The sequence below is a fragment of the Mixophyes fleayi genome, chromosome 5 (genome assembly GCF_038048845.1).
Source record: "Mixophyes fleayi isolate aMixFle1 chromosome 5, aMixFle1.hap1, whole genome shotgun sequence".
Taxonomy (NCBI): Eukaryota; Metazoa; Chordata; class Amphibia; order Anura; family Limnodynastidae; genus Mixophyes; species Mixophyes fleayi.
Genome location: NC_134406.1, coordinates 181,368,389 through 181,385,308, shown reverse-complemented (window position 1 = coordinate 181,385,308; position 16,920 = coordinate 181,368,389). Strand labels below are relative to the sequence as shown.

Below are 16,920 nucleotides of genomic sequence, written 5' to 3'. Positions count from 1 at the left end.
CTGCCTGCACAGAGATGATAATGGCGACAGGAGCAGGGCTGGGATTTGTCCTCTACACATAAGGATACAGAGGGAAGGTGATCTCTCGCACTGGGTGCTGCTTTCCCTACCATATCGTGATGGGCTTTCTTACCCCTGGAGTTACCCTCCCTGTGCTAGAGAAAACCGGGCGACATCTGCAGCACTACTTTGGGGATTTCAATAAACACTTGATCTGAAACGGATACTGTGGCCCCGGGGCGGCGGTGGTGGTGGTGGGGGCTGATAATACAGCGGGATTGTCCTCCTGGGTGGCTGATCGGATAAAATGTCGGATAGCAAGGTGAAAGTGGCCGTGAGGGTCCGGCCCATGAACCGGAGAGGTAATTAACCCGGGATTTATATCAGGGAGGGGATCTTGAAAAGTTTTGATGAGTAGAGCAAAGTAACCCATTGAGTGCTAGCTGCTCCGCACGAGGATAGGATGACCTCCCTGACATGTATGAAGGGCCAAAGAACCTGCTTTGTGATCCTAGCACAATGCAGCGCTGCCAATAGTTTAACGTACTTTCCAGAGACATTTTGCTGCTGAGTTGGTGTATGTAAGCACATCACAGGCAACATTGTCTCTGCAGACCGTGAAGTATAATCCCCATCATGTAACGTTCACTGAATTCAATTACATCATAGTTTTTTTTTGCACTTGAAATGATCTCCAATGAATATAAACGTATAAGGCACAGAAAATAAGTTATAAAACTTGCACCTCAAGGACTGAAAGAGTATTTTATTGTGCTGTTTTTCAATGTTGACAATGTTTTGGGGCAGATCTCCAAACCTCTGTCACTAGACACATAATGAACGGTTGAAACTATATAATAGCACTTTAGATCACAATCAGCTATTATCTGATTTGAACTCTTAACTCATCTCTTAAAGGCACATGGCTAAACTGCATAGAAGTGTAATTAGACAGTTGATGCTGGTCCTGGCTTTCACTCACAAGTGTGGGAGTTTTGACAGATGTGTGTTGCAGGGTATGGATCCTACTCACCCCCTAAAACTCATAAATTCTGATGAAGTAAGCTGTAAAGGGGATTTAGATAGTGTTAGTGGAGATTAGTTTACCAATTTTACTGGACCCTTGAAGCACAAATGACATTGTTTAGACAAGAAGTAAATAAATATATTGTGTTTGTGAGTGTATATTTTATTTTCAGTTGGATATTTCAGTGTTCATCATGCATTATGGGAAGCTTGCCTGAGTGACTCATGGATATCTTGGCAAAGAGATGAATTGCAAGCAGAGTATGAAAGTGCTGTATTGTCAGTGGTCTAGGGGTTTGGAAATGTAATCATGTGCCAAACACTTCTTTAATTTAGAGATGGATCTGAATACAAAATGCATTGTGGAGATGGAAGGGAATCAGACAGTGCTGCAACCTCCACCTGCCAACAACAAGCAAGGCGACAACAGGTAAAACACTTCTGTCCTAATGCTATTTTGCTTGTGGGCTTATGATTCTATCAGGTGTGTTAGAATAGAGTGGAGGAAATCACTTGTTTTTCAGCAGGTTGTAGGATGAATATTGTAATAAAAATTATAAATCTGATATTGTGATTTTTTTATATTACAAAAAAAATCACGGCTCACTGTCATTATACATGTCTGTTGAGATTTTCCAATTAGGATACAGACAGTCGACACTGCTAAAATTCTAGATGTGTTACACCCACAGGAAGGCAAAACAAACCGCAAGATGCACCTGCATATTGACCAGTACAGGGAGAAAAAATCCTTCCTGATACATGGCAATAAGTTACCAGGATCAATCACATTCACTAACTAACTAGTCTCGTAGTGAGAATTTCCTTTCTTATAGTGGTAGTTTAAATGTTCCTCCATTGCAGTAAATGCTCCCTAGTCATCTGTACAGTACCAGGTATAGAAATGTCAGACTAATCTTTGTATTGTCATTTATAGACATTAATTAGGTAACCTCTATGATGATTTAACAACCCAAGTCTGTCATTATAATGTAACCCATCAGTTCCTTTTACTGATAGGGTAACCCGTCCCTGACCTCTCACTTTTCCTATATCTTTCTTATACACAGATGACATAACTATACCCTATATTCGAGATGCGATCCAACAAGTGATTTATACCATGATGGCACGATTACATTTGTTTCTCAAAGATTTAGTATCAACCTGCTATTGATTGTTCTGGGACCCTGAAAGTGCCAAAGTGTCAGTACCTAATAGGACATATTGCATAGTCTGACAATAAGAGGACCTCAAAAACAGATTCTGGGATCTCTCTTGTGGACCCAGGTTGCACACCAGTTGTTTAGCTCCCACATGACATTTATTGCATACACTATGCCTCTTGAAGATACAATTACTATTATTATTATTATTATTGATTTATTATATATAAACACAGTTCCTAATGAGTACATAGCACCTCTCCTGTCATACTGACGTTTTTGAAGCCACCACTATCTTGCGACCTGCTTCCCTTTAACCCTACTATTCATTATGAAGTGTGAAAATGCTATAAGGGGGGAATTCAGTTGCCATCTGTGTCGCGGGCGAACATTCCTGGCAATTACGGTACAAATCTGCGCTCGTTTTTGTGTGAGGAAAAATGAGTTACTGTGATATAATATTAATATCAGATGACTAATGTGAATGATTTCTCTGTACAGCGCTACGGAATCAGTGGCGCTATATAAATAAATGGAGATGATGATGATGGTGAGTGTTTCTGTCAAAATCTCCGCCGCAAAGTGTCTCACGGTCGTTCTGGAGACACTTTCGCTACTAATTGAATTCCCCCCTAGATGTAAGACAGTCAAGACCTCTCCTGCAGCAATAAATTTATCCGTTGGAGTCAGGTGACAAGCCTGAAAAAGCTGTCTGTTGTATGGATTACTTTATCCTATTTGTTCCCAGAGCATTTCTTCTCAACAATCTAAATAAATGAACACCAGATATACAGCAATGACTTCTCACAAACATCTGAGTTAAATTGTCATGTGTGGAATAGATTCCTTTAGCCAATATGGTATACACATCACAGATTAACTGCTGGATGTATGTTTCATTCTCTTACACATCTGCTAAAATGTAAGAAAGTGTGTTACCAGCACCTGAGAAATTCAACAGATAAATGTAAATTCTCTTAAAATAAGACTGCTGGATGGCAGCCAAAATACCAGTGCACCAGACTGTAAAAATAGATCACTAGCAGAGGCTGTGGAGCCAGGGAATGGATGCAATATATAATAATGACTGAATTCAATACATTTTTGTCGTAAATATCTGATTATTTTCTCCTTGGACACAGGATTGATAATCGCTGAAGTCCATATGAACTAGCTGCTCTTTGGTTGTGTGTACATTTGTTAAAGCTCATAAACTGTTTATCTTTTGTTGGTTTTACTGTGAATAAAGTATACAACCTTTATACAGCCAGAATAAAGCAATCCTTGTAGAAGTGATTTTGTTTAGTAGATTAGCCATGAATGGTTCTCTGGATAAATAGTTATACTTGACACCTTCTCATTAAAGCAGTTGAAAAGGTGGCAGAGGTGAACATAAGGAAATAGAGTGCTAGCACCTTAGATCTTAGATTTTATAGCCAGTGAAGGCTACGTCCTCATTCATTGCAGAAGCCGATTTCATCATAGGACATATGGGAAATATTGCCAAGGTGTATGTACAGCTTCCAGAGCATCTTGGTTTTTTTTGCCTTTGTAAATTTGTTAGTCATAAACCTTGTTTTTCTAGAATTGTTATAGTTATCTTCAATATTTATTTAATGTAACTATTTTGTAGTTTATACAGACACATTAGTCACTGCCTTTGGGGAGCTTACAATGATCTTCTGTTATGAGAAGCTGGGGACCGTATCTCACATCGGACGACTCTTTGTCATGGCAGCGCACAGCCGTGTATTGCAATCCATCTAGGTCTCTTTATTAGAGCTCTATGGAAAGCTCTTCAGCTGTGGCACGTTCAAGCTCTTGGCTTCAGGTCACAGGAGAGGTTCACGGAGGGAGAATCCTCATCATCATCATTTTATTTATATAGCGCCACTAATTCCGCAGCGCTGTACTGAGAACTCACTCACATTAGTCCCTGCCCCTTTGGAGCTTACAGTCTAAATTCCCTAATATATACAGTCACAGACAAACAGAGAGACTAGGGTTTTTTTTAATTTTTGATAGCAGCCAATTAACCTACCAGTATGTTTTTGGAGTGTGGGAGGAAACCGGAGCACCCAGAGGAAACCCATGCAAACACATGGATAACATACAAATTCCACACAGATAAGGCCATGGTCGGGAATCGAACTCATGACCCCAGTGCTGTGAGGCAGAAATGCTAACTACTAGGCCACTGTGCTGCCCACTGTGAATCCCTATTTGCTACATGGGGTAGATTAGATTAAAGTAGATTGTCCAACAGAGAACAACTCCTTTTAATATACCTGTAAACCCGCTAACAGATTAGGAAAATATGTAATGCTAATTGTCCCTGAGGATGGGTGTTGAGAATTTTTACTATAGAAACATCCCTTACACAAGTTTGATTTTCTGTCTACTGGCAGATGTAGTTTTCTGTGTATAAAATACATTAGATCAAAAATAAGAGAGGGATTAATCTTATGGGGCAGCTGCATATTTGTGTTTCTATGGAATAACAGGGGATAATCTGCCTAGATACAAGCAAATTGGTTCAGATGACATTTACTGCCTCTGCTAGTTTTCTCCAGCACTTGCTACAATAAGCCAGGCTGCTTTGTAAACACCCTACAAATACTTGTTGTCTAGCATAGGTACATATAGTATAACTTTGTTTCAACAGACTTTCTAAAACACCATATGATGGCCTGCGGCTCACATCATATTACCTTATCCTTTGCTTTAAACCATCAGCTATATTTTATTTACATGCCAAGAATCTGAGACTGTCTTAAGTGTGTCATAGTGAAATATAATAATGTGCATTAAACATATAGATTACCGCAGAACAATGAACCATCTGCTTTGTCTTATCAATTGTCACTTGAAGGTCAACAGTTTGTAATTGATACTTATATTTTTAGAAGTGGTGAAAACTGTTTTCTTAAATTACGTTTTATAGTGTTTGCACAATAGCATCCCCAGACATTGTAGCCCCCATAATTTATTGAAGTAGTCACTATACGGTAAATAATTTTTCAGTTCGCCACAGTTCATACATTTTTTTTCTTATTGATTTTCTAGCTATTAAGATTTTTTTATTTTTTTCAAGGATACAATCTCTCATTACACTGTTCTCTGAAATGCTCAAATATTTCTGATCTTTCAGCAACATTGGGATAAAAGGGGCATTCACCTAGACTGAATTTCATAATGATGTAGTTTATTCTTGCTAGGTAGATTGGCTTTTCTAGAGTTATATTTAATACATTTTTGCAGCTTTTTGTTAGAATTATCCATTAAATGTAATGTTTCTTTACATAATAAACAACAAAAATAAGTCAATTGGATATTTCTTATCATTGTAAAGTTGGCCACACATACTGATCAGGGCTGTAACAAGGAAGTATGGTGTCTGGAGTGAGATCAAGGTACCATGTCTCAGTGCTTTTGGGGATGGGATTGTGCTAATATCTTTATTATATAATACTAATACATTGTTATGTTCTTAAAGAGTACCTGCATGCAATTGGCCATTAACCAGATATCTGTAGAGGCAACATATAACTAATGACACATGGTACATTTACTGTGTGTTAAAGCTGTAGACATTATTCTAAATAGACCTTTTTACATTTTTAGTATGAAGTTAGCCATCTTTTAGACAGGTATTCATTCATAAGCACATCCATATACTGACAGAAGCATGCTCACTGTGCTGCTGTTTATTCAGAACACTCAGCGTTCAGAAGTGTCTGATATTAATATTATATCACAACAACTCCCTCATTAAAAGATCAGCAAATGCAGAGATTGTTTTTTTTTTCATTATAATATGTACATTAGACTCCTATTTATTAGACGTTTCCAGTGCTTGTCTGGAATGTAAGCTCCTGATTCTCTAGATGACCAGTATTCGTTGGAAAGGACACCTTTACCGACTTACTGCATTCGCCACCTTACTGGTTCCTAACGAATTGAAAAGCTGTGTATTAGTGGTTATTGATTAAGGCCACTTTGTGTAGGAGGCAGGTGCTCTTTAATAAATCCAAAAATGCAGAATTTATACTTTTTAGGGCAATAATTTATGTATTATTGTTTGTTTGTACAGCACCACCAAAGTACACAGCACTTTCCAGAGAATATAATGTATGTCCTTGTTTTGTTGAACATAGAACTTATAGTAGTTATAAGTAGGGGTACATTTCCCATTAACAAATATCTCCCCATCAATCATCATCATCAGTTATTTATATAATGTTTGCGCACTTGTTACTTTGCATTTGTATCCTCATGGAAGTGTATACAAACATATAACCAATAAAATAACAAAAAAGTTAATTCATAGCAGTGTTGGTGAGCAAGATAAAGTAGTGTTCACAGGCCCTGTGCAATTGTTGTCATTGGATCGTAGCTCCATGAAGTTCAGCCTCCCACTAAGAACATCTGACCACCAGCAGTCTGTCTGTTCTGCAGCTGTTACACCACATCAGTCTGCCAATCCCTTACATGGTCTAAAGTCTGCTCTTTTATAATATGTATAGCACTTTGTTTCTCAGCTCAAAGTAGTATTGTGCAATTTTCTGTTTCATGTTGTTCATGTTTTATACTGAGTGTTTTATATTATGTATCTTAACATTGAAACAATTAATGTTTTAAACTCTACATTTGTTATATTTTTTGACCTCCTGATATAAAATCAGGCCTAGTAGATTATTGATGTTTTAATTATTGCTCCTACAAATCAATTGTTATGAATTATCATTATCTTTTTTCTGCATGATGCACAATTGGATAGTAAAGACCGAGACATGGACTAATACAGATGGTAGATCTCGATATACTATATGCATGAATGTGTGTGGGTATAGATATATAATTTTTTCCAGTGACTGTCAGCGTCCTTTGGTCAATTATAGTCACGTCATTGGTAGCCAAGTTTTGGAACACAGTGTAGGGTCGAAGAAGTGCTATAGCCCAGGGTAAAAAATGTAGGAGGGTGACAGAAGAGCATCTATCTCATGAGTACGGACTGTAAGTGTAAGATGTCAGTTGCTTATGAGCATATAACTTATTACTGCACCAGATATCCGTTGCTGCTTTTTGAAATAAGAGACAAATTAATAGCAATTGTGTCTTCTATTCATTTAAATGCCAGTAGAGGGACTTTGGGCACCACATGAGTAAATTTGACTTTGACTTTGCCTGAAAAATAAGACAAAATGACAGCTCTCCTCTAATAACACAATTTCGAAATTGTACTCCAAAGTATGTTTTCCACTTAAAACACTACTGGGTCAAAGATGTTACAACTAATGAACTTTTATTTCTGAATCACTGAGTGATTCAAAGCTTCTGAGAGATGATTATAATTTTAGGCTGAGCAAACAGATGGACTTTGATGTTGTGCTTTCACAAGGGAGGGGCAGAAACCAAGAACTTTATAGGAAAAAAACTAATAAACCAGTGTTATTTTAATGTAAACACACGTGTGCTTAGCTATTGTTTTTTGCAAGTGATCTAAATATGATATATCTTATTGGATATTTGAAAAATAGATAGTGTGATGTCAGACTATTCAGCATTTACAAAGGTGGTAGCCCTAGAGCCATGTAATGCATGGCCACTAAATTTAGCCTTTTTATTTTTTTTCTGATTTTTTTTTTTTTAATACATCTTAAATTTTGTATATAAAACAATTGTGCCTAAAGTAAAAGAGATTGGTGGAAAAGATGGAGATTGAGTTGAACTTTGTGTAATTATGTTACTAGAGCTATATATATCCACTTTGACTCCTTCATGCAAACCTCAATATGACAGCCACTTATATTATAACATCTGAGGATGGCAGAAATAAACACATCTGGTAAAACTCTATATTTTTGCATCCTGCACTTCATGTGTATGTAGGAAGGATGCAACTCAGAAATCCTTCCTTGTAATTTGTGTGTGTTCTTTTGTTGCCGACTTCACTAGACCTTGTCACATCCTAGGAGAATTTAGCTTTGGCCTGGTTTGGTAACCGACAATCAAACCTGTCCTAGGGTATTGCTGTCACTTCTCTATCTGTAACTCACTCTCTATCCCTCTCCACACACACTCTCATTCTTGTTTCCCTCTCTTGCACCCTCAATGTCTCTAGCGCTCTCTCTGACACTCACACTCTCTTCCTCTCTTACACCTTGGGCCTCATTCATTAAGAAGCTTAAATTGAGAAGTTTCTTATTTCAGACGTAAAAAATAGTTTTCTGTTTTGCACATAAGTTAAATACTGATTGTTTTTTCATGTAGCACACAAATACTTGATAGCTTATTTGTATGCTGAAATTTAAAGTTGATATTTGTGTGCTACATGAAAAATACAGACAGTATTTAACTTATGTGCAAAACAAATAAACTAATTTTCACCCCTTGCATTTTAACATTGTTTTGTCCAGGAGACATAAATAAGAAACTTCTTAATTTAAGTTCCTTAATGAATCAGGCCCCTTGTCTTTATCTGTCGCTCTCCCTGTCTTAAGCTAGGTACACACTACAGAATTTTCCACCAACTTTTTATGCCGATCGATTTTACGTGCGATTGATGTTCCGATCGCTCGGTCCATGGACTGCATACACACTAGCCTTGTTTAGGACGATAAAGAGAAGAGCAGACGTCCCTTTAGAAACTTTTTACAGCCATGTTGTTGTGAGCAATGACTGTAATTTCGTACTCACTGTTGTGGATCGGTTGGAAGTTTATACACACTACACAGCGGAAACGAGATTGGACCAAAAATATTAAACAGTACGACCAACCAAATGAGGCAACAATCGTCCATTTGGGCAGACTTTCGACCATCGTGTCCCTGCACACACTGACCCGACTTTTGACTGAGCGGTCGTATGACGGCTGATTGAGCCGATTATTGGATGAAAACCATGGTAGTGTGTACCCAGCTTTACACTATCTTTCTTTCACACTCTTACACACACTTTATTTCTCTCTCTCACCTATCTCCAGGGGCAGGCTGGGCTAGTGGGCAAGGTGGTATCTGCTCCTCGGGCTGGTCCCATAGTGTGCTAACTTGGACTGGGCCACCTTAATTTTTTTCCATAGGCTGCTGAGTCAAGTCTTGCCCCCCGGGCTAAAATTTGCCAGCCCTCCCCTGCCTATCTCTCTATTTATTTTTCTCACTCTCTATCTGTCCATTCTCACTCATAGTTTCTTTGTTCCTCTCCTATATTTTAGTGTCTAAAATGTTCTTGGGTAAGGTTCCATGAAGCCGGCATCTGTATAATTTTTGTCTTTCAAGCTCTGCACCAGCTGCTTATTCTGACGCTCAAAATATTATTTCAATGTTTAACATTTTACCTACAGATGTAGTATTACTTGTGAATAACCCTGATATCGTTATCTGTTGTTGTTTTTTTTTTTAAAGTCCAGAGTTTCTCAACAAATTACTCAACATGCCTTTAAATGGTCTTTTTTAGACATTGTTGTGAACAAGTGCTGGGTCTAATTTTGAAACAACCTGCAGTGTCGTTGATTCTAGTGCTAATGTTGCACTTTTCTGTTGTTGTGAATCTTAGTCCATTGGAAGCTCTTTTAGTATCTAGCAGTGGATTCTGTATTTTTGCTAAAATACAAGTGTATTCCAGGGGTGATTTCATGGATGAACAAATAAAGGAGACACAAGCAGGTAAACTTCCACTACTATATCAAAACAAATATCATGTGTAAGGTTTTGTTTATTTTTTTAAAACTTTATTTAAATATTCTCTGCAGGTTTCTTTAAAGTAATCGCCTCCCGAAACCTGTTTTTGGCAATTCAAGTGCTGACTGAGTAGTGTACATACCCTATATCATTAGCACACTATATTGAGATCTGCTCCTTTAAATGACAACATTGTTTGCAGTAGGAAATCATTAATTGTCTTGTTTTGACCTTTTCAAAGAAGTTGTTTTCCTGTTTTATTAGATGTGTTCCGTTAACAGTTAATATGCTCATTTTCATCCCAGAGCTAAGGCGATTTTTGCTCAGCATTGTGTTAATTCAACAGCCCTCAACACTTTCTGGATGAAGTGACAACACATTTGCCTATATCTTGATCGGAGTGTCCTGCTGGCTTGCTTTGTGCTCTGAGAAGTCAGTGCATTTGCTGTTGGAATGTGCTACTGTCTGACAAATGTGTGTTAGGCAGTGTAGACAAACAAAAATATAGGTGTGATTATAGCAGAGATTTAGGGGTAAATTTATCAAGCTGTGGGTTTGTAAAAGTGGAGATGTTGGCTATAGCAACCAATCAGATTCTAGTTATCCTTTATTAAGTACATTCTACAAAATGATAGCTAGAATCTGATTGGATGCTATAGCCAACATCTCCACTTTTTCAAAACCGCAGCTTGATAAATTTACCCCTTAGACTCTTTTATACATTTTGATAAAAAAAATAATATTACAGAATATTTGGGATATGTTTGCTAATCACAACATGTGTTTATGATTGTTAGACTTTCAAACATCGCTTGATTGTGCAACCATATCGTACCTGACTGAAATGTGTAACACAACCTCATGTTCCTTCCACAAATATTATACGAGCGACTCCATCACTCTGATCTTTAATTGCACTAAATGAAGAGTTGTTGCACCCAAACATTCAATGTGATTTGTAGTATGTTCTAAAAAGAGCCAACTCCACCCATCCCTCCAAGGAGATATTTGAATAGCCTGATGATCACTGCCTCTAGTGTTTGGAGGTTCTGGTTTAATGTGCTGTGGATTTGCTGACATCCGAGGTAGCATTTTGCTGCCTGTATTTGGACATTGTTGCCGTCTTTAGAAAGGCTTATATTGTGAGACTGTGTGCTGGGGTCAGTAATCTTCAATACAGTAAGAGCTAGCACATGTAGGAGCTCATCTGTCAGCAGTGGTTCTCTAGCGCAGCTGTGTGAGCTTGAGTTCGTCGCCACTGACTGCAGAATACAGGGAAAGATATGTCTAAATTGCCGAACTGAAGATATGATTTCAGGCGAAATTTCTTTTTTTTTTCCCCTACAATTCTTAAACATAGTCCCAGTTTGTTCAACTATTATGTAATCAAAGACCATGCTGTATTAAAAAATGCAGTAAGTAATACAACTTTATATTTATACCCACTTTTTATAACTTAAATAAGCAAATATGGTATTGTTATTCCTCAATGGGACTGGGACATGTTTGGGATATAGGTCCAACAATCAACATAGTCCACTTTGCTACTGAAGTTGTAGGCACAGCATGTGAATTTGTTTGTGAATTTGTTTTTTTCAGTGATTGTTAGTTAGCATTTAGGATCAGTTAACACTATTTGTGAGGTTTTGCAAGTCATTTCAATAAGCTGCCCACACACCAAGATCCCTTTACCTGGGTACCAAGTGATCAGATAACATAGGGTCCTATTAGTGCAGTCAGCTGGTGGTTGTATACACTGACTGCTCACAGCCATTAGTTAACTGGATATTTTGCCTGTGCTTAATGATGTCTGATAAGTCGAATAATAGCTTGCTTTCAGCTGCATAGGAAATTTTAAATATATTATTGCATATTTAAAGTTCTGTTTAGGCATGGGAATTTTTACTTACAGGGGATAAATGTATAAATTATACATTTGTATGCCAAAGTTTAAGCAACCATGGTTAAAATTGCGAGAGACAATGATTCTTAAATCAATAATCCCATGAAACAGTGAGGTGTTTTTTGTTTTTTTTTATTAACGTACGTCCCTGTGACAGGTTGTAAGAAGCAACTTGATAATAATTATTTGCCCTTTGTTTGTCTCTTCAGACTGCTATTAATTCTGCAGACTTTCCAAAGTGTAATGTGACTACCATGGCAACCACACTCACATGGCACATGATGTAGTGAGCAGAGAGGCTTTGGAATGCCCATTTGCATTCTGTTTTCACTGTAAAATCTTTTTTGTCTTTTATCCAAACACCTTTAGATGCCACCTAATAGCTGTTGGATGTGGTATTAGCGATTTATGATGGTAGGATGAGGAAATATTCCATCTCCTTATATTATGTAACAGTGATACACTGGAAAGGTCAGTATTAAGGTAAACATTGCATTTTACCTGTAAATTGCATCGTAAAAGTGAAACTCTTTGCGGGAAATTCAATTATTCAATTATTAACGTTAATACGGTAATTTCAACGCTAATTTTTTTATTATATTATTATTTATTACCTGCCTTCATGCTTCAGAATCACATATCCAGTAAAGGATTTTTTGCATATTTCTTTAACTGTAGTGCTCTGGCATCTATCCCAGATCTGCTGTTGTGATTCACATAACATAACTGTCAGATACTGGCAGAGCTCCTGTTACAGGACTTGGAACACAGATATAAAATTGTTTATAGATAATTCACCACACACCCCTTTTATCACACAACTGTGTTATTGCAGTTATATGTCTGTGTATCCATTGTTGCTGTTTGCAGTTCTGTCTACTTTATGGTTTTAACAGTAAATCGCAGAATATATGAATTTTCTATTGTTGTGTCAGCTAAGCACCGTTTAAAGCTTTTCATCAAAATAGGCTAAATTGAAAAAACAACAGCAAAAAAAGAACAGTGGAACCAATCATATGCTCCACTTTTTAAATCTGTAGCATGCTACAATTTGTGCATACTTGAGCTGATTTATATCATACAGTGTCGGACTGGGGCATGAAAGGACTGAAACGCTAGGGGCCCACCAGAGGGGGTGTTACCAGCCATAATAGAGGCAAGAGCAGACACTAGAGGGGGGAGGGGTCAGCCCACGAAGGACAGCTAGCACCATAATGTAGTATATAAAGAATGCAGTGTGTATATAAAGAGTACAGTCTTGACCTGCCCTTAGATTGGGCAGAACAGTCATCATAAATCGGGATTGTCCCACTAGTATCAGAACATTTGACAGACTGTCCTGCTCTCTCCTACCTGTTCTTGTCACTTTCACCACCTGTGGCTGCTGGTTTTTTTAATTGCGGCTTGTCTGGATCCTGGAATGTTGGGGGCCCTATTTGGGGGGGAAAAAATGGGTACATTTAGAAAATTCCAACCAGCCCCGTCGTTAAATCAATAGGACCCACGATTAATACTTAGGCCTTCCTCCAGCCCCAACATTACAATTCCAATCACCTATATTTTGTCAGAAAACCTCTCCTAACTACCTTTGCCAGTCACCAACCGCACTCTGCGCACTTCTGCTTGGAAGCTTACTGTAAGGGATAAAATTCAGAGTATAACTTACAGACAAGTGGTATGATCTGTGCCAAGGGAAATTGGCTTGGAAGATAGACAGCTTATCAATGATTGATTTCTCAAAAGACTGACCATTTCTTGTAACTTTTTAAAGACACTTGTACACCTTTCCTCACCTCCAGGGGTTTGCGGTCTCCAGAAGGGTCCTGTGACACCGTTTACAACCACAATTTTGCATCTTCCCGGATTTAAGCCCAATTCTAATATGTGACCTAACTTTCCTGTCAACCAGACCCAATTTTACCATTAATAAATCCAAAATAAATTTATGAATTTGTAGACTCCAAACAGCATAGGTCCAGTGTATTAGCTGAGTTGATACTGATTTCCTCACCTTCTCTGCCTGACAGACAGCTTTATTTGAGGTAGGGGCTACCCTTCATTATGATATCTATGAATATGGGGCTTGTTAGTCTCCTCACTCCCACCTCATTTGAAAAGACACTATAGCAAGTAGGGAATTCTCATTTTATCTGTTCTGTGTTGATACTGTATAGATTCATTACAAGAAATGTTCTAACATTAAACACTGCGGATATCAGATGTCTCAGTGTGCTTCTTAAAGGACCCCTAACCCAATATGCAGGTCGCATTCTATAAAATAACTAGTAATGACATTCACAGATATAAAATAACTCCTATAACTGACAGAACTTGTGATGTTTGACAGTGTTTTGATATTTGCTATGCAGCAGAGAGTGCAAGCTATTGTTCACTGTTATCAGACATATTTGATAAATGGTGCATAAAAGAGTACCCTTCAGTCAGGTTACAGACATGAAGAGCTAGATTTACTAAGCTGCGGGTTTGAAAAAGTGGGGATGTTGCCTATAGCAACCAATCAGATTCTAGCTTTCATCTATTTAGTACTTTCTACAAAATGACAGCTAGAATCTGATTGGTTGCTATAGGCAACATCCCCACTTTTTCAAACCCGCAGCTTAGTAAATCTAGCCCGAAGTCTGCTGTCTATAAAAATATCCCCTGCCCCCACTATTGCAACCTTTCCTAAAATATCTTCCTTTCTGATAAGCTCCTGTAGATTTCACGTGTATATTTGTAAATGTTGCTATATAAACTAACTTGCATTTTAATATGGTGATTCAGTTGAAAGTTCTCCACTTGCACTTCATCTTACTGGCACCTATCATAACTTCAAGTGTAGCTCACAAGATCATTTTTAACTCTGTAATTACTAATTAGCTTAGTAATTACTATTTACTTAATAGAGCTCATTTAAATCAACTTACTACACCAATGATTGTTGGATAATTTGTATTTGGCTAATGTATATTGTTTGTTTTAAACTTGTAAAGCTGACTACACCAGTGACTGCTTGTATATATTTTCAGCATATTTCAGCAGTAGTGCTCCACAGTCTTACTGTGTATAAATTATGTTTTATTTGTGCTTTGTATTTCACTTATTAAACCATTACCCAGTAATTCTCTAATTATAGCACATGTTTGCCATTTTACACCTAGATAAGTGGGAGCGATCAAATAAATGGTTCCCTTTCATTAAACACAGAACTAAACAAAACTGATAGTCCTATACAGTAATGAAACTGAGACTTGTTAATCTTCTCACTCCTTCATGTCTGAATCCGAAGATATACCTTCACTTAGTTTATTGTGCATAAAATTTAATGATGTGGGTGGTACCTGATTTCTGTAATCCTAACCTTTAAGGAATTGGATGGTGACTCTGAGCATGCACATGCTTGTTTTCATATTTTATACACATTAAATAAGTATAGTGTCTGTTAGTTATCTGTTTTGTGTTTAGAACAGGTAAGGGAAAAACCTCTATGTATTGTGATCAAAAATATAATGTGTGTAAGCCCTGAGGACGTACCTGACGATCCAGCAGTGGGGCACTGCAGTAAAACCACAATAGTCTCTTGCTGTCTCTCCAGCAGACTTCACAGACTGGGACTCACTTGATTGTTGCTACACAGACTGCAATATTGTAGGCAGGCGCAGAACAGTGCATCCCGGGCCCCTTAGCAAAATTGGGTAGGGTTCCGGGCATGCTGCTGTAGACTCCTGGCCTCCCCCTAGCTCTGCTCTATGAAGATCAGAAAGGGGTGTCTTCTGATCATGCACGTTCTGCCCACTGTACATGCACCACTCAAAAGAGGACTGCACTTTACTCTTTTCTGTGGGTGCAGGTGCTGCGGCTTCTATGGTGTCCTTGGAGACATGGGACCTGAAATTGCAGGGTCTAACTTACCTCTGGGCTGTGCAGTGGCCGTACCTCCTGCACCCACGGTAGTTTTGCCACTGATCATATGTCGGATTGGGCGATTTGTCCGATAACACAATGTGTGTTTCTTCAAATCGACCACAATGTCAAGCAGACTACATAATCTATTATCCTGCTGCTTCGCCCCCAGAACCAACAGAAATTATCACTGACCAGTTTGGCCATATATGTCGGTTGCCAAATGGTGCTAAAGCCAAACTGCTTCTGCTATCACAGACCCATTAGAAACATAGAATTTGATGGCAGAGAAGAAATTGGCCCATCTACTCTGCCCATTTTTTAACCTATGGTAACCTCAAACCTTATTTGATCCTTAGTTCATTGTAAAGATATCCTTATGTCTATCCTAAGCATGTTTAAATTGCTATACTGTATTAGTCTGTACCACCTCTGATGGGAGGCTGTTCCACTTGTCCATTACCCTTTCTATGAAGTAATTTTTCCTCAAATTTCCTCTGAACCTACTTCCCCCCCAGTGTCAGTGCATGTCCTCGTGTTCTAGTACTTCTCTTCCTTAGAAGCATGTTTCTCTCCTGTAGCTTGTTAAAACCCATAATATATTTGAAAGCTTTTATCATATCCCTGCTTTCCCTTCTTTGCTCCAAACTATACATATTAAGATCTTTCAGTCTGTTCAGGTAAGTTTTGTGCTATAGACCATGCAGCAATTTATTTGCCCTTCATTGTACATTCTCTAATGTGTTTATATCCTTCTGGAGATATGGCCTCTAGGACTGGACACAGTATTCTATATGCGGCCGTACCAATGTCCTATACAGTGGCATTATTACTTCTTTATTTCTGCTACTGATCCCTCTCTCTATGCAACACACATCTGGCTTGCCTTTCACATTGCTTTGTTACATTGCTTACCTGCCTTTAAGTCACCTGAAATAGTGACTGCAAGATCCATTTCCTCCTCAGTAGTTTCCATAATAGTGACGTTAATACTATATTTTGTCTTTGGGTTTTTGAGACCTAAGTTCATGATTTTGCATTGTTTTGACATTAAACAGTTGTTGTCACTCTCTTGACCATTCCTCTAGTCTACCTAGATCAGTGTTTCCCAAATCCAGTCCTCAGGGACCCCTAACAGTGCAGGCTTTCCAGGTCACAAGTGAAATAATTAGTACAACCTGTGGATCTTTCAAAATTTGACAGTCAGTAATGAATTCACCTGTGCTCCAGCAGAGAGATATAG

General features: G+C 38.1%; 1 protein-coding gene across 9 annotated transcripts in view; it reads left to right on the top strand.

Annotated features, from left to right (window-relative positions):
* Nucleotides 1–10: 10 nt before the first annotated feature.
* The window catches only part of KIF13A (kinesin family member 13A), a 169,365-nt gene continuing 152,455 nt past the window's right edge, over nucleotides 11–16,920 (top strand). For 5 of the 9 annotated variants that reach the window (XM_075213123.1, XM_075213122.1, XM_075213116.1 and 2 more), the window contains exons 1-2: nucleotides 11–362; nucleotides 1,363–1,456. In XM_075213123.1, coding sequence (XP_075069224.1) covers nucleotides 308–362; nucleotides 1,363–1,456 — 149 coding nt within the window. In that variant the 5' untranslated portion in view covers nucleotides 11–307. Of the gene's footprint in view, nucleotides 363–1,362; nucleotides 1,470–16,920 lie in introns of those variants that run through there. The other 4 variants (XM_075213120.1, XM_075213118.1, XM_075213117.1 and 1 more) reach the window with 2 other exon arrangements.